General features: G+C 42.0%; 1 protein-coding gene across 5 annotated transcripts in view; it reads right to left on the minus strand.

Moving 5' to 3' along the window:
• The window catches only part of LOC131923819 (cation channel sperm-associated auxiliary subunit beta-like), a 170,900-nt gene that overhangs the window by 143,740 nt on the left and 6,395 nt on the right, over positions 1–20,765 (minus strand). For all 5 annotated transcript variants that reach the window (XR_009382733.1, XM_059279005.1, XM_059279004.1 and 2 more), the window contains exons 3-5: positions 15,258–15,346; positions 8,898–9,038; positions 1,584–1,644 (exon numbers count right to left, since the gene is read on the minus strand). Coding sequence is in view for 4 of the 5 variants with exons in the window: in XM_059279005.1 (XP_059134988.1) it covers positions 1,584–1,644; positions 8,898–9,038; positions 15,258–15,346 (291 nt within the window). In the remaining variant the exon portion in view is untranslated. The remainder of the gene's footprint in view (positions 1–1,583; positions 1,645–8,897; positions 9,039–15,257; positions 15,347–20,765) is intronic.

Genomic DNA, 20,765 nt, shown 5'->3' on the forward strand with positions numbered 1-20,765 from the left:
GAGCTAGATAGCTATAAGCCTGAGCCATAGACCAAACAGTCTGTAATTAATACAAGCCTCTGTGTGTTTATTTGGAACCAAGTGGCTGCAGGACACAGGAAAACTTCTGGCTGCACATAGAGTGCCCAGCTACATGTATAACACAACCCCTATACCTAAGGCTCAGAGAACATTGTGGAACCACTGGTATGGTGATGGAAAGATTGTGAGAGCTAGTGAGGACCAGGATGTTACTTGCAAGATTGCATCTTCTATATGACAGGAAAGATGCACTCATGAAATCTCAAATATATGGTTGCCAAAACAAATCTGAATAATAAATAACAGCACCAGTCCACATGACAACTTTTGAAGGGAGAATTATGTTCCATCCCTAGATGAATGGCTATAGACAATTATGATGGCTGAGGCAGGGAGATGTTGAAATAAAAAATAAAATAAAAAATCAATATTTTTTATTTTCTATAGGCAGAATTAATTCAGTATTTATTTTGCATATATCATAAGAGTCCCACCATTTTTCACATATGGGAGTATATCCCACAACTGAAAAGGTATTAATTTGGTCCACTAGCTCAATATTCTCAACTCCTGGAATTTGATATTCCTCCTCCTCTCCCTCTGGGTATTTATAGCAGTATGTGATGTTATACTTACTTCCACACACTACTTATAAGTAGATTCCATAACAAAATAATACATCACATATTACATCCTGTAACATTTTCAAATTAATTCCACTTCAATAACATATATCAAGGCCAAATTTTCTCAGTATTACAATTTCCAACTTCTAGAAAATGGGTTTGTTTTAAATAAAGGATGGTATAAAAATACATACTGCTATATAATACAAACATGTTAGCCCAGTCAACTTGTAAGACTGCCAGAGAAAATGCCCAGTTAAATTTGAATTTTAGATAAACCACAAATAATTATCAGTATGTCACACACATTATATGAGGCATTTATATGATGTTGTATGGAACATTCCTCCCAATTATAATGTTCTCTCCAAATCAAAACATTTCCTCAAGGGGGCAGGCCTTGGCTCACCAGTTTCAGTAGGTAAACCAAAGGGTACAAATCCAGAACAGAATTGTGGAAGATTCTTCGTGCCTCCACCCAACTATGTAAGGGGGAGTAAACATTTGCAGAGGGTAGAGATTGACTAGACATCCCAGGAAAGAAAGATGTCCTGACTGTGGAGCTGCAGCAAGCTAGTAGAAAGCTACAGGGCTGCAGGTTTGGGGAGTTACAACCCAAGTTATGATGAGCTTTCTGGTGATGCAGCCACACTTGAGTTATCCCTGTTCCTCATGAGGAACCCCTCATAACTTGTTTAGGAAGCCCCTGAAAAAACTCAATGGTTCCCCAAAATGGACACTGGTACAATAGTTACTTTGGTCTGCTGCTGGCTCCCTTTCTGGGGTGAGTAGACACGTGTGTTGCATCTCCCCAGGAAATGTCTGTCAACAACACATGAGATAAGGTGTAATTTATTACATGAAGTCAATGCTTTTATTTGCTAAATTTGGCAATACAGACCCATGAGTACAAGAATTACTTCAGATGCCTCTTACCTGTGTTTACTGTGATGCTTTCTCTAGGAATATCAATGAACCAGAGAGCCCGATTGTTGAACTTGAAGAAAGAAGAAATCAGCATACATTATTTTACAACATTAATAACAGCACTTACTTTGGCATATCCTGTCCAATAATTTAAAAATTAAATTAGTCAAAAATACCCAAATATATATACTTATAAAAAATATCCACTTATATATACTTATAAAAAATCCACTTATAGATAAAGGGTTTTCAATAGCAAATTTCACTCTTAGGAATTTTCCCCATGTTACACCCACATATGAGTGAAATCACACACACACACACACACACACACATACACACACACACACACACATATTGCATCATTATTTGTAATAGCATATTGTTGGCAATGCTAGTAAGACATGTTAGAACAGCCTAGGAAGCACAAAGCTAAATCATTACAGAATCAAGGCATGGAGCTAGCAAAACATTTGGAAATTTAACATGGAAAATTCCAGGAACAGGAGAGCATTAAGAATGGGGAGCTTTAAAATTCACATAAAAAACATGTCTAAATCCTCCTGCTACACCAGTGTAGAAAACACTCCCAGAACAGCTTTAAAAGGAAAACTAAGAGGGTGGGGGAGCCAGACCAGAGCCATGACAGGTTTCTAATAGCCCTGTCAGGGACCAGGCTTTAGTTTCGGTTTACTGAAGTTGAACAAACAGTTTTCAGGAAGACCACAACTCAGGGGCAACCAATCAACAGGCACCTCACAGCCATCTGCTAGCTAAAGATGGCTCTCCCTCTCTGTTGCTGGAAAGTCCCTAACCACAAGAGCCACCCACCAATCAGCCCCTAGAATAATCTTTTCTCCACCAATCATCCCCCAGACTAATTTCTCCTCCCAGAAATTCCCCTTGCCCTGCAAAAAGGAGCTGACAAGCTTCTCTTGGTTTCACCAATTGCCACTTTGTCAGATGGTCAGCCCCCAATATGCTGGTAATTTTAATAAATGCTCTTGTTGATTGCATATGTGAGTGGTGGTCTTTTATGAGATTTCTCATGGACCCTAACAAAAAGCAGTGGAAGGCAAAGGAAAAAAACAAAACAAAACAAAAAACTACCAGGATATTAACCATCAGAACTACAGGTAAGACAGTTTGCAGTTTTTTTTTTCTTTTTTACCAAGGAAATTATCTGCTTTTTAGACTAACAGTAAAAATAGCATTTCTTTAGCCAAACTAATGGAAACACAAGAACTATGAACCAATAGCCGAGGAGCCCCCAACTGGATCAGGCCCTCTGGATAAGTGAGATAGTTGATTAACTTGAACTGTTTGGGAGGCCCCCAGCCAGTGGGACCTGGACCTGTCTTTAGTGCATGAGCTGGCTGTTTGGGACCCTGGGACACTTGGCTCAGCCTGGGAGGAGGGGACTGGACCTGCCTGGACTGAATCTACCAGGTTGAGCTGAATCCCCAGGGGAGTCTTTGCCCTGGAGGAGATGAGAATGGGGGGTGGGCTGGGGGGAAGACAAGGGGAGAGGGAGGGGGGAGGACAGGGGAATCTGTGGCTGATATGTAAAATTAAATTAAATTAAATTATGAAATAAAAAATTAAAAAAATAGCATTTTTTAGAAGAATGAACCAGAATCCAGAGTTGCCACATGCTGCCTATCATGTCCAGTTTTCAACCAAAACAATGACAATAGGGGGGAAAAGGCAAATGTAACTGATTGAGAGGGCCAGCCAAATATCATGACAGCCTGCTCTAATAACTCAGTTAAGAACTAGGTCTCCGTTCCTGCTTCTTGGAACCGAGGAGGTAGTTTCTGAGCAAGAGCCATGAACAAAGGACAATCAATCTTCAACACCTCTGACAGCAGGGGTGAGGGAGATAGTACATACCAGGCCTGAGCCAGCCTCAACAGTTAACACATACTAGGCAAGCCAGCCTCTGCAGTCAATAGCTCAAGGTAATAACCAAATAAGGACAAAGCCTGGGACTCATCCAGGCTTGCCCCCAAAAGGAAAAGCTGTAGCCTTAACCAGCCAGTGACTAGCCCTAGCCCATTAGAACATACTACTATGATTGCCACTTGCTTAAGCCAATCATATCTGAGATGACTAATTGCCCTAGGAACTCCCCTTGGTTGGGCTTAAAAGAAGCCTGGGAGCTTCTCTTGGAGTCATTGCCATTTTGCCTTTGAGTAGGATGGATGGCCCCAGCATGCTGGAAAATAAATGGTCTTGCTGATTGCATATGTGGATGGTGGTCTTTTGTGGGACTTCTCCAGGACCCTAACACTGATATTATGGGGGCAAATATAGAGTCAATTGACTCAGTTTGGCTAACAGGTAATGGATTGTAGGGAAAAGGGGCCAGCTAAAGAAACCCACCTTCACCCTGGATCCCAGAACCAGTGAAAGAAACACACCCTGGATCTGAGACCCAAGACAATGAAAAAAAATACTTTATCCCAGAACCCAGAACCAAAGGAGCATGCCTTGACTCTGAAACCAGTACCAAAGAAACATACTTTGCCCCTAGAATCACAGCCAGTGAAAGAAATATGCTGAACTTAATCATCTGAAGTATCAGGTTCAACAGCTACAAGTCTTGCTGCTCCAGGCCCGTGTAAGTAATCTGCCTGGATCTATAAACATAGAACCAAAAGAGACTCTCCAATTTCTGATATAAAGGAAGTAGTCCCTGGTAGAAGAGAATGAAAATTTAAGTCACGTTCTGAGCAAGACAGCTGGTCAGAGAGTGCAGATGTTGGAAAGGATCATTGCTACAGAACAAGCAAATGAGAAAAGTAACACCAAGCTACAAGAGCTCAGGCATCATGCAGCCTGTAAACTGGATCTTCAAAAGCTAATAGAGACTTTGGAAGACCAGGAATTAATAGAAAGTGCAGAGCTAATTCGCAGTCTGCAACAAGTTATTTTTTTTCTATCGGATGAAACTATTGCTTTTGTAGCTGCAGCCACAGAATCGGCAATGGAACTAGATGGTCAAGTTGTCATCAGTCCAGAGACTAGTAGGTCTTCAGATGCATTCACCACACAGCACACTCTATATCAAGCTCAGAGTCTAAGGAACTTGCTGAGTTGAATAAAAGCTCTTGCACTGAAAGAGGCCCTAGCTAGGAAGATAACTTTCAGTGATGGCCAACAACAGCCCACTCAGTGCCAGTATGAGGCGAACATCAAAAGTCTAGAATCAGAAGTCAGCAGTCTGCAGAAGGAAAAGGAACAATTGCTTCTGGAACTTCAGGCAGCCAAGAAGGATGTCAACCAGGCCAAGTTGAATGAGCAACACAACAAATGTCTACAAGAGCTGGAGACTCAAATAGCTGATTTGAAGAAGAAACTAAACGAACAGTCCAAGCTTCTGAAACTGAAAGAGTCCACTGAGAAGACTGTCTCCAAACTGACTCTGGAGATACAGATGATGAAAACCCAGTGAGTAAAGTTAGTGTGTGAGATGAAGGAAGATGCTGAGAAGTCTAGACAGTGGAAGAAACAAAAGGACAAAGAAGTAATCCAGTTAAAAGATCAAGACCGTAAAAGGCGATACGAGCTGCTCAGACTTGAAAGAGACTTCCAGAAACAGTCCAGTGTGCTCAGGAGGAAAACTGAAGAGGCAGCAGCTGCCAACAAGCGCCTCAAGGATGCTCTCCAAGAGCAATGGGAAGCCGCAGATAAACGGAAAGAAACTCAGAGCCATGGAATAGAAGGCACAGAAGCACGAGTGAAGAACTGGCTTAGAAATGAAATTGAAGTTATGGTCAGTACCGAGGAAGTCAAACACCATCTGAATGACCTTCCTGAAGAGTGAAAGATCCTAGCTCTGGATGTGGGTCAACTTAAAAAAAAACAAGGAACCTGGGGAGAACCCACACCCTAAGCTCTAGAGGAGCACATTCGCTAGTAATGAAGTATATGGTCATGTTTCAGAGCCAGAGGTTTCTATGACAAAGCAGATTAAAAGCCTAGAGTCTGAAATGGAATTCAGGAGTGCTCAGATTGCTGACCTACAGGAAAAGCTCCTGGATGCAGAAAGTGAAGACAGGTCAAAATGACACTGGGAGAATATTGCTACTACTCTGGAAGCCAAATGTGCCCTAAAATATTTGGTTGGAGAGCTGGTCTCCTCTAAACTGTGGGTCGGTCTTCAAGCTTGAAAGCAAACTGAAACAGAGCCAGGCCGGCTATTCTAAAATGCAGAAGGTGCTGGTTGAGGAGCAGAGTCATGTTGTGGTAGATACAGAATGGAAAGCTGAGTTTCTCAAGGTAGGGCAAATGCACAAAGAGAAGGTGCTCAACTTTCTCAGTCAGCTGCAGCAAAGCCAAAGAGCAGAGAAGCAGCTGGATGTGTCGATCAGTGGAATGGAGCAGCAGCTGCTGAACACACTGCAGAGTCAGGAGGAACAGTTTAGGAAAATGCAAGAAGTATGTGAGCAAAATCAGCAGCTTTTGCAAGAGAATGAAACCATCAGACAGAAACATAGCATCTTTTAAGGTGCCAAAGGCCAGATATCTCATCTTCCTAAGGATGACTTTCAATCTCCAGATTCTTCCTTTGACTACATTCCACCTCTCCCTAAACCATCCCGTGTTGGAGACAAGTTCCTGGAACAGAGCATAGACACTGAGTATCTAACATATCTTTCAGAGCATTCTGTAAATGAGTCTGAAGATGGTGAGGCCAATGATGAAGAGTGGAAACTAAGGAAACAGGCTAAGGTGTCCAGGAAGACCATCCAAAAGTGTTCATGTAGAGGACGGTATAGGAACAAACACTAATGGGTGCAGGAAACAAGGTTTGGACTGCAGTGTGGCCTGAGGATGTGACCCCACCAAGTGCCAGAACTGCCAGCAAGAACAAGATAGCTTGTGCACTATTGAGTGGAACCAGGATTCTGAAAGCTCCTTCAAAGTGGAGCATCCTACATAGGTGACCCCAGGACTGAGCTTCTTCAACCCTGTCTGTGCCACTTCTGATACCAAGATCCTGATATGGATCAGGTTCTATTAAGGAAGGCTGCTCTTGCTGTTTCTTCAGATCTCCCAGACATAAAACATAGAGCAACAGAATCCCAAGAAAATAAGGCCGCAGAGAAGAAGAAGAAATGAGCTCTGGCCAGCAATAGCAGCTTCTCAATGTTGTCTGCTCACATAGATGGGGCTGAGGTCTTCCTCTCTTGAACATATCTCAGCTTGAAGGAGAAGCCTGTTCCAGATGGAGGCTGGGCTCAAGTCCTTCACCCCACCTCAGGAATTGGCCTGAGATCCTTCCTGTCCTGACTGTGTCTGTAATTTAAATATTTTAACAGGACCCCAAAATTGTTTTCATTTTTCAATGTTAAATATATCAACCATAGCTATTCCAAAAATGAGTCTTATATATTGTAGTATACAAAAATGGATGACAAAGTTTTCAATGTGCAAAAAGGAAAGCAAATGCTATAGAATCCTGGAACAAACATAGGGGTAAACCTTTAAGATCTTGGATCAGGAAATGGTTTTTCTACACATGACACAAAATGCACAAGTCACAAAACTTTTAAGTTGTAGAGTAGAAGAAAATATTTGCAAATCACCTATCTTATAAGCGAGCTGTACCTGGAATATATAAATAACTGTGATAATTTATCAATGTAAACAGAAACCCCATTAACAGTGGGCAAGGAATTGGAATAACCATTTCCCCTAAGAAGAATTTCAAGTGACCAATAAGCCCAAGAAGTGATAGACAGCATTAAATACATACAAATCAAAACCATGATGAGGTAGCATTTTATATATTCTTGGAGATGATAGTAAACATTGGTGAGGATGTAGACAAATTGTGACCAAGTAGTCAGGGATAGGAAAAGAAAAGAGTACTACTACCTTGGAAAACAGCAGATCCTCACCATAAAACCCAATAATTCCGTTCCTGGATATGTCTCCAAATAAATGAAAACCTATTTCCACAAAAAGAACCATATACATAGCAGTAGCAGTTATAAGAGCCACAGATAGAAAGAAGTCCAATATTCACCTTCTGATGGATAAACAAAATGTGCTACGTCTACAGTAGAGTATTATTTACCCATAGAAAGAACAAAGCATTGACATTTCCCATGCTGTATATGGAACTTGAGCACACTATGAAAACTGAAGTAAGTAGCTACCAATACTAGGTATTTTATTTTATTTTATTTATATGGGCTATGAAGAATTAGAAAATCTATGAAGAGGGAGAGAGAACATGAGCAGAATAGTAGTTGCTTAGGGCTGAAAATTGGAAGAAGTGTGAGGAGTGACAGTTAATGACTTCATGTTGTCTTTCAAGATGATGAAATGTTCTGGAATTATATACTAGTGAGCCTGTAAAACTCTGAATATACTAAAAACCAATGAACTATATATAGACTTTCAATGGGTGAGTTGAATGGTATGTGAATTTATCTTGATAAATTGGTTTAAAATTAAGGTACAATTTTTACAGATAGTAGAGATCAACTCTAGTTCACTGCCATTTGACTGCCTCTGAAAATGCTGGAAGAAATCGAAGTTAGCAGAAATGATGTCAGATCTTCAGAAGCAACAGAAGTATTAATTACTTCAAATGCATTTTTTTCTAAGTGATTTATTTTTTAAAGGGGGTGGAGAGAAAGGATTTTGCTCTGTATTCCAGAATGGCCTTGAACTTACAGCAATCCTCATGTCTCTACCTACCGAATGCTGGAATTATAGGCATGTGCCATTATCATCATCACCATCACCACCACCATCATCATTTTTTCTTTTTTAATGTGTTCTAGGTACTTGAAAAATATATGACTTCTTAATTAACAGCTTATACTGTATTTGTAGGCAGATTTTTCTATCCTGCCTGCCAGTTCCCAAAACTACACAGAGACTTCATATTAATTTCGAAGCTAGCTTAGCTGATAGCTTAGGCTTGTTTCTAACTAGTTTTGATAATTTAAATTAACCCATATCTTTTAGTCTATATTCTTTTATGTAGTTTGGTTACTTTGTAAAGCCCATGCTGCTTGCTCTGCATCCCTGACATCTCCTTGCAACTCTACCCTTCTCTTCCCAGCATCATCTCTGCCCCCAAATCCTGCCAAGCAATAGCCATTTAGCTTTTTATTAAATCAGTCACAGTAACATATCTTCACACAGTGTAAGTGAATATTCTATAACATGTGTTATTGGATTTAAAACATCTATAGAGATACAACATTACTTAATTTCCAACTTGTAAAAAGATATCCAATAAGTGAGAATATACTTCTTCTCATTAACATAACATAGTATAAAATAAAGCATAATTACCAGAGATAAGTTAAAGTGGAAGTCATCATGGTATGTACTGTTAGAGATTATCAGTTTGGGAGCAAGGCCTCCTGATGTAAATACACTCAAAAAAGCCCTTGAAGTATCTTCGCTTTTACTTCGAAAGAAACAGTAGACTTTCTTTAGGGAAGAAAGAAATACAACAAGTAATGAGAAATTGATATGGAGAAGCATATTACATTATTAGTGAGGAAAAGTTTGAGAAAAATAATTGCTGATAAGAAATTTCTATCTTTGATAATTACCATCTCCAGTGAGGAAAACCTATTTTTATAAGCATGTCCTTGGAACTCAGTAACCTATCTAGTCTCCTAAGGTTTTTCAATTCATCCTTATGTGAATGTTTTAGTCATAAAAATGGTAAGTTTATATTTTTCATAACTATAAAATGAAAACCAACTAGTCTCACATGTAGAAAATATGATTTTATTAAAAGTATTTTTTTGTGACTAAATTGAAAAAGATTTAAATTTATTGTCCACTTCCCAGTTTTAAAAGGGACATGGAGAGCAGGCAGAGATGGACATACACATGCCTGCTCAGGGCTGTTTGCCCTGGGCATGGAGAAGAAACTATAGGCCTGAGAGGTGCCATTAGGACCGAGTGGGCTGTGATGGACACACACACACACACACACACACACACACACACACACACACACCTGCCTAAGGTGATTTGCCCTAGACAGGGAGAGATAACTACAGGCTCACACAGTGCCTTACTGTGCCAGGCAGTTGAGCACAATTATGGTGAGCAAACACATGGTGGAATATGGGGGAGAGAGAGAGGCTGAATAGTTCCTGTCCGGTGGAGAGACACAGATGTGAAGAGGTGAAGGCGATGAGGAACAGGATACTGTAGGAGGCCTGCTTGCCACCCGGGGCCATGGTAGTGTTGGGTCCTGGACTGCTGCCAAAGACTATGTCCGGGTTTGTGGCCCTGCGGCAGCCAGTCTATGTTGATATCCATAACTCCTGTTACTACCAAAGACCCTGAGGATGCCCAAGGTCTGGAACACTACCACATATGGCCACATTGGTGTCTGAGGGCCATGCCACAGCAGAAGCCATCCAATCTCATGGACTGGGCTGCCATCTGGAGCCATGGAGACAGGTGAGGGCCATCTTTGGGTCTGTAGACCTACCATAGCAAAGGTCTGTGTTGATATCCAAGGCACCTTTGAAGGTCATGTGGATGCTGGGGTCTGGGCCCCCCTCTGGGGCCATTTTGTTATCTGAGGGCCACCTTGCCACCAGATTGATGCAGATCTGAGTGGCCTCTGAAGCCACCTGGGTCTATGATGGCATCCAGGCCTGGGTTTTTGTCTAGGACCATATCTAGGTCTGTCTGTGGTCCTACTGCAGCTGGGATCTGGGTTGATGTCCATGGCCCACATTGTCACCAAAGGCCACAAGGATGCCCAGCTTCTGGGCTGCCACCTATGGCCATGTTGGGGTCCAAGGGCTGTGTTGCTGCTGAGACCATGTGGACATGAGTGGCCTGTGCTGCCACCAGTGGCTATGTTGTCATTTGGGAATGAGCTGCTGCTGGGGGCCATGTCTGGGCCCATGGCCCTATTGCAGCCAGGGTCTGCATTGATGTTCATGGCTCTGGTTACCACCAAAGGCAGTACAGATGCCTGGGATATGGGCCAACACGCGAGGCTATGTGGTTTCCTGTGGGTCATGCTGCCACCAGGGCCAAACAGATTAGGCTGGCCTTTGCTGCCACTGGGGACAGTGTTGATGTATGGGCCCAAGATATGGGATGGGCCATGTCTGGGTCTGCAATCCTAAAGCAGCTGGGGTCTGTGTTGAGGTCACTGAAGGCTATGCCACTGCCTGTGGTCTGAGGTGACACATGGGGCCATGTTGGAGTCTGGGGACCAGGTCAATCTGAGAAGCCTGCACTGCTACCCAGTGCCATGGTAACATCCAGGTTTAAGCTGGGGCTGATGGCATATCTAGGTCCATGGTTCTGCTGCAGCTGGGGTCTGTGTTGATCTCTCTTGCCTGTGTTACCACAGGGGTCCATGAGAAATGTAGGGAAAAGGGCTGGCAGAAGAAACCCACCCTGACCCTAGAGCACAGAACTAGGGAAAGACTGCTCAGATAAGGCCAGTGAAAAAATACAGTTTGGCTCAAATCAGAGCCATCTCTGATCCTGGCTAAGGGACTTGTGAAACCAACAAATCACAGAGCAAGGCAGTAGAATCATGACCCTGGGGCCCAGGACCAGGGAAAGAAACAGCCTGGGTTTGGGACCTGAGCCAGAGAAATGAACCAAGGAAACATGCCCTGACTTTGAAACCAGTACCAAAGAAACAATCTTGGCCCCTAGAATCAGAGTCAATGGAAGAAATGTGCCCTGGCCTTAGAGGTAGTGTCAAAAAGCCAAGAAAGGCCAGTGAAAGAAATACAGTTTGGCCTTGAAATGGGGGTCATCTCTGTCCTTAGCCCATAAAACTGGCCAATCCCTGGACAGTAAAAAAACTAACCAATCACTGGTGACTCCACCCCCAAGACATCCTATAGAAACCGCCCTGCCTGGTCAGTTGTGAGCTGTTTTCTTCACCCTGGAAGAGGCAGCTACTCCCCTGGACTCTTCTTTCCCAAATAAATCTCTTTCTCAAAAGAGTTTTCATTCACTGGCATAGAGAAGAACCTTGCTGAGACGTCCCATAGTGGACTGAGCAAGAGGGAGCTGAACAGAAGATCCTTGCTGAGATGTCTCTCAGTGGACAGAATAAGAGAGAGCTGAAAAAGTAACACTTTCCTCTGGAGCCGGAGGAGATCACTACATTTTTGCAATTTCTTAGGCCAGAGAAGCAGAGCTCTGCTAGGGAACCCCCTTAGGTGGAGGCTGAGCAAAGCTCAGCTGTAGTGGCTTTCCAGGAGAGGAGCAGGATTGCTATGTCCTGTGGGGAGACCATCCCCCATCACACCAGGTATAGCCTGACTCCCCAACAGTCAGGATATCCTTCCCTGCAGAGATCCTGGCAGCTCCAGGACTGACTTTCCAACAGTCAGGATACCCTTCCCTGCTGAAGCAGTTCCAGGTGTGACTCTCTCTAGCAGTCAGAAAATTTCCCTTCCTAGGTTGGGCTGCTTCTTTGTAGCCATCAGAGTTGTCCTAAGCAGCTCCAGGTATCTAGGACACCGCCAGAGCAGAGGTGTCCAGGATACCTCACCCATCCAGGGTTGGGCTGCCTCCTTGTAGCTCCAGCCACAAGAACTGTCCTAAGCAGCTCAAGGTGTTGCCGGACTCCCAGGTAGTCAGGATACCTTTCCTCAGAGTCGCAAAACTCACATTTTGGTTTCAAAACCTGGGACCAAACCCACAGAGTTACAACAAATTTACTTATAAGAACCATGTGTTGAAACCTATGTTGAAGTACAAGGGCCCAAGCTGAGCTAGCCCCACCCCTTGCCAGCCTTGGGGTAAAGGGACCTTGATTACCCTAGCACTGGAAAGTTAGCCTTACCCCTAATAGGAAAGCCTGCTCTCCACTTCTCCTGGCATACACACACTTGGGAAAGTTGCTCCCACCCCTCACCTTGGGTGTAGGAGAGCTAGCTCTACTCCTAGGCTGCAGAGGGTGGTTCCAGCAGCCTAGTCAGAATAACCCGACTACCCCCCAGACACACATCCAGGGCTTTGAGTGGACACTCTCCAAAATCTACCCCATGTATAATCCCCTGGAGCATGGGAATGGACTAGTCCTATGGAATCATAACTGCAGGATATCTGAGAGGAGTTTCATTGAGAGTCCAGTATTGATGGAGTATCAGAAGCCAGAGGCCTTGAACCTGACCAACAACACATTACACAATTAAATTTGCCAAGTAAAGCTGTTTGGACAAAAGTGTATGATACACAGCAGGTACCAAGGCCACCAAGACAAATGAAGAGGTGGGAAAGATGGAGGAATGAAGTGGAGTTTGTTTGCTTTTGTTCTTTTTTAAATTAATATTCTTATTTGCATTTTTATTTTATTTTTATATATTTATTTTATTTATTTACTATTTTATCTTATTATTTCTTTTTTAGTTAATACCGAGGAACTGAGAAATAAGTGGAATTGTGGTGCATGATGTGAAATTCCCAAAGAATCAATAAAAAGGTGCGTTAACAAAAAATTTTAAAAGGGAATGTGGCAATGTCACATCATGAATGCTGAATTGTACTGAAAACCTAAGACACTGAGATTTATCTCTTGTCTCTCCTACTAATTGAGAATACTTTGTCTGGGACTGGCAAAATGGTGTGGCAGTTAGAGGCACTTGCTCCTCATGCAGAGAACTTGGGTTCTGTTCACAGCACACACATGGAGGTCCACAATAGTTTGTAACTACAGTAATGGGAACCAAAACACCCTCTTCTGACCTCTCTAAGCACCAGGCATGTACATGATACACATACATACATGCAGTGAAAAAAATGCATGCACAGAAAATGAAATAAGTGAATCTTAATAGAAAAGAATACTTTGGGAGCTTCCTAAATTTCAAGTTCTCTCCCTTAAAAATCGGGAAATGGCTCAGAGGTACACACCTATAATTCTACTACTCAGAAGGTCGAGGTAGAAGAATACCCAATTCCAGGCTATTCTGAGCTAAGTGGTAGACCTTGTCCTGCCTAAATAATGAAAATAAAGGGGGAGGCTTGACAACAAAATTAAAAATATCTACCATATGTTGGGCAGAGTAGAAGGTGTTAGGGATGTGGAGGAGAATAAACTGACATAATCCCTGCCACTCAAGAATTTACAGTCTAGTGTGGGTTGTCAGGCAGACAATCTGGTTAGATGGATTAGTGGGTGAAGTTATAGATAGATAAAGGGAAAGACAGACCAAGAGAGTAAATACAACATCAATCATAGAATAAAACAGTGAAGGGGGAGTGGGAACACAGCTGTTGAGGAAGTACATCTGATTTAAATTTTTAATTACATTTTATTTGTGTGTGTGTGTGTGTGTGTGTGTGTGTGTGTGTGTGTGTGTGTGTACACACGTATGCATGTATGAGCACCTCTGCCACAGCATGCATGTGGAGGTCAGAGGACAACTTGTGGCCATCAGTTCTGTCTACCATATAGGATCTATTAATCAAACCCAGGTCATCAGGCTTGGTGGCAACTGCCTTTACTTACTAGATATCTTGCTGATCTGGTCTGATAAGTCCTATTTTTAATAGAGTCACCAGAGCAAAAGATTTCCCTCAGAAAAGGCCATGCATGAAATTAAGCTTCATAATGAACACAGAACACTTTGATTGTACACACAAACACTTTAAAGATGTAAGTAATGATTTAAAACAATGCCAAGGTGACATATACTTCACTATAACTATGTAAAAATGGGCTAGAATACTAACTTTAAAACTAAAAATGGAAACTAGAGATGGCTGAGTGGTTAAGAGCCTTGTTGCTCTTCCATAGAACTTTTGTTTAATTCCTAGAACCCACATTGTGGCTGACAGCTCTGTAACTCCAACAGATTCAATGCTCTCTTCTGCCCTGCATGGGCATCAGGCATGCATGTATATATTTGCACCAATGTAGGTATATTTCTGACAGGCTACTTCTATCAAACTTTAAAAGAACAAATTGGTTCCATATCAGTTGAAGATTGTTGCAGCTGGTCTAGAAAAGGGAGGTAGGCATCCTTTATTAACAATGCTCACATAGCATGGCTTCCCAGGATGCTCAGTGACTAAATGAAATATACTACCCTATCTGTGGTGATATTTTAATTGTTCTAAAATGTGATTTTATTTGTACGTAAATAAATAAAGTTTGCTTGGAGATCAGAGGTCACATAGCAAGACATAAGCAGAAGTCCAGCAGTGGTAGCACACACCCTTAATCCGATCACATGGCAGTCAGAGTTTCTGTGTGGTGAAGGACACAGTCAAGCATGATGACATGAGCCTTTAATCCCAGTACCAACCATAGAGACCTGGAGGTTTGTATAGACAGGCAGTGACAAAAAAGTTATGTGGCTGGGCTTAGAGCCAATGAGAAAGGCAATAAAAACACAGGTTACACAGAAAAAAGCTCTCTCTGGGGAAGTGATGGCAAAGACATGTTAAGATAAGGTAGTCGTGGCTGTTTGCTAGTTCAGAGGCGATTACCTCTGTACATGGCTCTGTGTTTCTTATTTAACAAGACTGTTTAGAAATTTGTCTACACCTATCCAACTATAGACACAATTCCATAGAATCTCACCTTCCTGTCTGGACAGTAGAAGGCATGTGAGAGACTACAGTGCCATTGCATTTATATCTGGCCTTAAAAGGGCCCAAAAGGCTATAATACATACAGTTAGTGAACTTTACCAAACTGTCCACGGACAGAAACAACTTGATTATTTGATTGTCTGTGGGGACCTCTTCACTGGAACAAGCAAAGTGGTTCTCCTTCTCACCTAAACAACAACAAGAAACAGGTCAAAACAGAAGAACTTACATAAAAAGTACCATATTTTTCAAACTGATAAAACACAATTTCTTCTTTCCCTCCTTCTTCCCTTCCCTTCCCTTCCCTTCCCTTCCCTTCCCTTCCCTTCCCTTCCCTTCCCTTCCCTTCCCTTCCCTTCATTTCCCTTTCCTTCCCTTCCCTTCCCTTTCCTTTTCCTTTCCCTTTCTCTTCCCTTCCCTTCCCTTCCCTTTCCCTTTCCCTTCCCTTTCCTTTCCCTTCCCTTTCCTTTCCCTTCCCTTTCCCTTCCCTTCCCTCCCCTTTCCCTTCCTTTCCCTTCCCTTCCCCTTTCCCTTCCCTTTCAATTCCCTTTCCCTTCATTTCCCTTCCCTTTCCCTTCCCTTTCCTTTCCCTTCCATTTTCTTTCCCTTCCTTTCCCTTCCCTTTCCTTTCCCTTCCCTTTCCTTTCCCTTCCATTTTCTTTCCCTTCTTTTCCCTTCCCTTTCCTTCCCTCCCCTCTCCTTCCCTTTCCTTTCCCTTCCCTTCCCTTCTCTCCCCTCCCCTTCCCTTCCCTTCCCTCCCTTCCCCTCCCCTTTCCTTCCCTTTCCCTTTCCCTTCCCTTCCCTTCCCCTTTCTTCCCCTCCCCTCCCCTTCCATTCCCTTTCCTTCCCTCCCCTTCCCTTTCCCATTCCCTCCCCTTCCCTTCCCTTTCTCTTCCCTTCCCTTTCCCTTTTCCCTTCCCTTCCCTTCCCTTCCCCTCCCCTTCCTTTCCCTTTCCCTTCCCTTCCCTTTCCCTTTCCCTTCCCTTCCCTTTCCCTTTTCCTTCCCTTTCCCTTCCCTTCCCTTTCCCTTTTCCTTCCCTTTCCCTTCTCTTCCCTTCCTTTTCCTTTTCCTTCCCTTCCTTTCCCTTCCCTTCCCTTTCCCTTCCCTTCCCTTTCCCTTTTTCCCTTTCCCTTTTTCCCTTTCCCTTTCCCTTTCCCCTTCTCTTCCCTTCCCTTCCCTTCCCTTCCCTTCCCTTCCCTTCCCTTCCCTTCCCTTCCCTTCCCTTCCCTTCCTTCCCTTGGGTTAAAGGTGTGTGCCAATACTGTTGGGTGATGTCACCTTTTAAAGAATAAGAATTATAACCTGGGCAGTGGTGGTGCGTGACTTTAATCCCAACACTTAAGAAGCAGAAGCAGATGGGTCATTATGAGTTTGAGGCCAGCCTGGTCTACAAAATGAGTTCCAGGACAGGCAAGGCTACACAGAAAATCCCTGTCTTGAAAAAGAAAAGAATTATAAATTTAAAGCTGGGTGTGGAGTTGCACATATGCAATTCTAGGTCTCAAGAAATGGAGGCAGGAGGATCAACAGTCAGAAGCCATCCTAGGCTACATGAGATTCTGTCTAAATTACCTTCCCATCCTCTACAGAACAGAATTGTAATTTTGAACTCACTGTGTTTAGAGAAAACCCAAACTGTGCACTTTCTTTTCTTCTTAAAGATATGCTATTAGGAGTCATAAAAGGAGGGGTTGGCGAAAGCATTAAAATATAGTGCAAGATATGCTAGACCATGATGTCAAGAATACAGAAGGTGACAAAAACTATGGACTTTACCAAACTCTCCAGTTCCTCACTCTTGTTATAAGCATAAGATGATTAAAAACTGGAGCAGAGAAAGTTTTGAGACAGGATTTCATAATTTTGTCCTGGATTGTCTTGAACTTGCTATATCACCCAGGATGTGCTCAAAATAACTGCCATCTTCCTGTCTTCACCTACTGAGTGCTGGAATTGCAGATTTAAACCATCACACCAGGCTAGAGATGGAGTTTTTGCTCTCATAGAGAGCTACTGGCAGGAAGAGGTTGGAAAGAGGATCCTTCCATCTTACCTTGGAGAAAAGAGGTTGTAATGGGTACAATGAAAAATGTAACATGTAACCCTATAGTTTGAAACACAGGCTTGGACTCCTACTTAGCAAAAGAACAGGGTTGATTAGTCTGACAGGACAAAGCATGGCATTGTGAGAAAGACTATTATTTTAGGAGCCTTGTTATGGAATATTTCTTTACACTGTGTGAAGATGTGTCACTGTGATTGGTTTAATAAAAAGCTAAGTGGCCAATAGCTAGGCAGGAGGTATAGCAGGAACTTCTGGACAGAGAGCTCTGGGAAGAAGAAAGGCAGAGTCTCCAGCCAGATGGAGAGGAAGCCGGATGGGCAGTACAGAGTAAAGGTAACAAAGTCATGTAAAAGAATGTAGATGAAAAGATATGGCTTAATGTAAGTTATAAGAACTAGTTGGGCCGGGCGGTGGTGGCGCACGCCTTTAATCCCAGCACTCGGGAGGCAGAGCCAGGTGGATCTCTGTGAGTTTGAGGCCAGCCTGGGCTACCAAGTGAGTTCCAGGAAAGGCGCAAAGCTACACAGAGAAACCCTGTCTCGAAAAATTAAAAAAAAAAAAAAAGAACTAGTTGGGACAAGCCTAAGCTAAGGGAGAGCTTTCATAATTAATAATAAGTCTCATGTTATTTTTTGTGAGTTGGTGGCACAATGAAAAAAATCTGTCTACATATGATGTCTAAAATCCAACCAAGTATATCCGCATAAGGCCTGAGAAAGCTAAAAAAAAAAAAAAAAATCAAAACTTTGAGTCAAATTCAGCTTCCTGGCAGGGCATCCTGCTGACACAGTTTCTTGGATAGGCTCACTGTACAAAGACTGCCTGCAAGATGGAGTTGGCCACCAGTGCCATGCACCAGCACCATGCACTAAGGTGAACCATGCCAAGTAGTTTAAGACATAGCAGTTTAAGATTCATCTCATGTGATCAGAGAACACTGCAGATGCTTAGTAAAGCCAGGTACAGACACAGGAAACCCCTAAAACGGTACAATATATTTAAAAATGTGCTTAGATGCTGAAGAGAGAAATGAAAATGGGTATAGACAGTTGTAGAAAAAACAGTTTAAAATAATATAGTCTTTAAAAAGAGAATATAATAATATATAAGAAAAAGCCACATAAAGATGGGAAATACAGAAGGTATATGGATCCTGTATGGTGCTTTATTGACTTTAAATTTTTGAATGCTAATGAACAGAAAATGACAGCTGCTGAGAGACACTGGATTGTGGAAGGGACTGCTGAATTAAGCCAGCCTAGATACTTTACGCATGCCTTATCTTTAAAATGGAAGTTTTGGAATCATAGCTGGACCTCAGCAGAAAGCATTTCAAGATACGGATGAATATATCTTAGGAGCTGATGAAAGAATATATGACTATTAGGGCTGTGGAATTGCTTTTGTCCTTGTTGGAAATACTGTAGGTAGGGCATAGTACAGTAGGGTTGAAGGGGGTATGAAGGACCTATCAAACAACTACAGATCAAGGGTAAGCTTTACATCTCCTGGATCTGGATGGTACAGTTGTGTTGTAGTCATCTCAGGGCCTGCTAGGTAAGGCCTGGGGTAATTTATGGCTTCTCCCTCCTTCCCTACAGTGTGAAGCATAAAAGTTTGAAGTTTAATGCCAGAAAGTGAAGTGGATGTGAAACATTAAACAGAGAAGGAAAGGCACAATTCAGGCTTCTTGCAGCATGGTCCAAATAGGAGGAAAAAAGCCTCTATTACAGAACAGAGTTTTCTTTGGACTGTTCCATCAGATTAGAGACTGTAGTCCCAACTACCAGAACTCAAACTCATGTTTCCATTGCTTGGAAAAGGATTGGATTGTTAAAAAAATAAAAACAACAAAACATTCCCAGGAAGGACCTGAATATTAAAACAGAATTAGAATAAAACTCACGATTAGATTTTAGTAAGAACTAAGAATAAATTTACTCTATGCTGCATATTGATTGGACAACATAAATGTTTCAATGCTGTTTGTGAATTTGTGTATGTCAGACTATCAGTGTAAGCATGGCAAGTACAGCATAAAGTGTGTCTAAGAGTTATGTTAAGCAGTTTTCAAAGCACTTTCAGATCATACATTTATCTCCTTTATCTATCTTTGAAAGTGCTCCCAAACTTATTTTTAAGCTATAATAGAATTCTAAAGTCCAAATTTTTTCTCTGCTAAAAAACTAACAAAAAACCTCACTGATTATACTTATTGAATAAATGTGAAAAAAAGAGAAGAAAAACAAACAAAAAGCCTAGCTGTTCAGAATTACATACTTTGAGCCATCCACAGGGTTTACATGCCATGTTACAATATCCCCACAATACTTTATTACACCTTACCACTTTAAAAAGCAACCAAGATTTGGGACATTGGGGTCACAGGTTATATATCTGACAGTAAGTCAGACTAGAGAAAGGTCTATTCTTCATCTCTTCTCCCAGACAACCTTTCAACAACCAGGCCTTCTTTTCACTGTCTTGCACTAAACCTACACTCAAGCCCATTCACAATGCTTACAGATTCTTTTGACTTTTGTACTTTGCTCAGATTTTAACTCACTTTGAGAGCTCCTTCAAATAAAAGCTATTTCCAATTTGTCTCAATGAAATGAACTGATAGCCCTTGACTTTTGTATCATTTTGTGAGTTAAATGTCACATCAACAGGCTCTTTAGATGTTGGGTTATAAAAGATGAGTCAGGGGAAGTCATAAAAAATGTGGCCAGAGACGGAAGCAAATTCCAACTCTGTGTGTGCCTTTGCCTGAAGGATCCTTCTGTCTAGAAACTCTTAGAGCATAGAGTTGCTAGACTTTAACACTAGGATCATAACAATAATATCTAAGTGTCTCTAGAAAGATGGAACCAGAGATGTGGCATCTTTAACATTTTTAGACATCACAAAAGAGGGTGTGTCTGCTCTAAATGGAATAAAGAGACACTCTGGGACAAACTTGTAGAACAGTGTCATTTATTATATGCACTCATTGTTCTGCTCACAGTTACACAGGTATAGCAATGAAGATGTAACCAGAAACAACAAAACACCTCCCATCAAAAATTTAGTTCACATACTGCTGCTGGAAGTGATCAAACACGCTACCCTGCACATAAGGCACTTTACCACTGGGATGATTTTAAGCTAAAAGAAACCAAATTTCCCCCATCAACAGCAAGAGAGTTGATACTGAGTCTGCTCAAATGTATTAAAAGTGTTTATCTTTATATATTTCCTAACAGACTTCCTCTGTTTATCATCCCCAAACCCTTTTTTTTTCTTGTCTTCTCTCCCCAACTTGTTACTTTTCATTGATAATGGTACATTAACCCATGGGTTTAACCACTTCTTTAGAATCTCACTTCTTTCTACAAAGATCTCAATAACACATAAAATGTTGAAATCAAGTGAAATTACATGCTTTTTCTCCTGTTTGTCTGTCTTTCATTAGATCACAAACATCAGCCATAGAATCTAACAGGACAGGATAAAAGTGTTCCTTACCCTATTCTGCCATATTGATCCAAACTATAGCTCT

This window comes from Peromyscus eremicus, chromosome 14 (assembly GCF_949786415.1).
Source record: "Peromyscus eremicus chromosome 14, PerEre_H2_v1, whole genome shotgun sequence".
NCBI classification, from domain to species: domain Eukaryota; kingdom Metazoa; phylum Chordata; class Mammalia; order Rodentia; family Cricetidae; genus Peromyscus; species Peromyscus eremicus.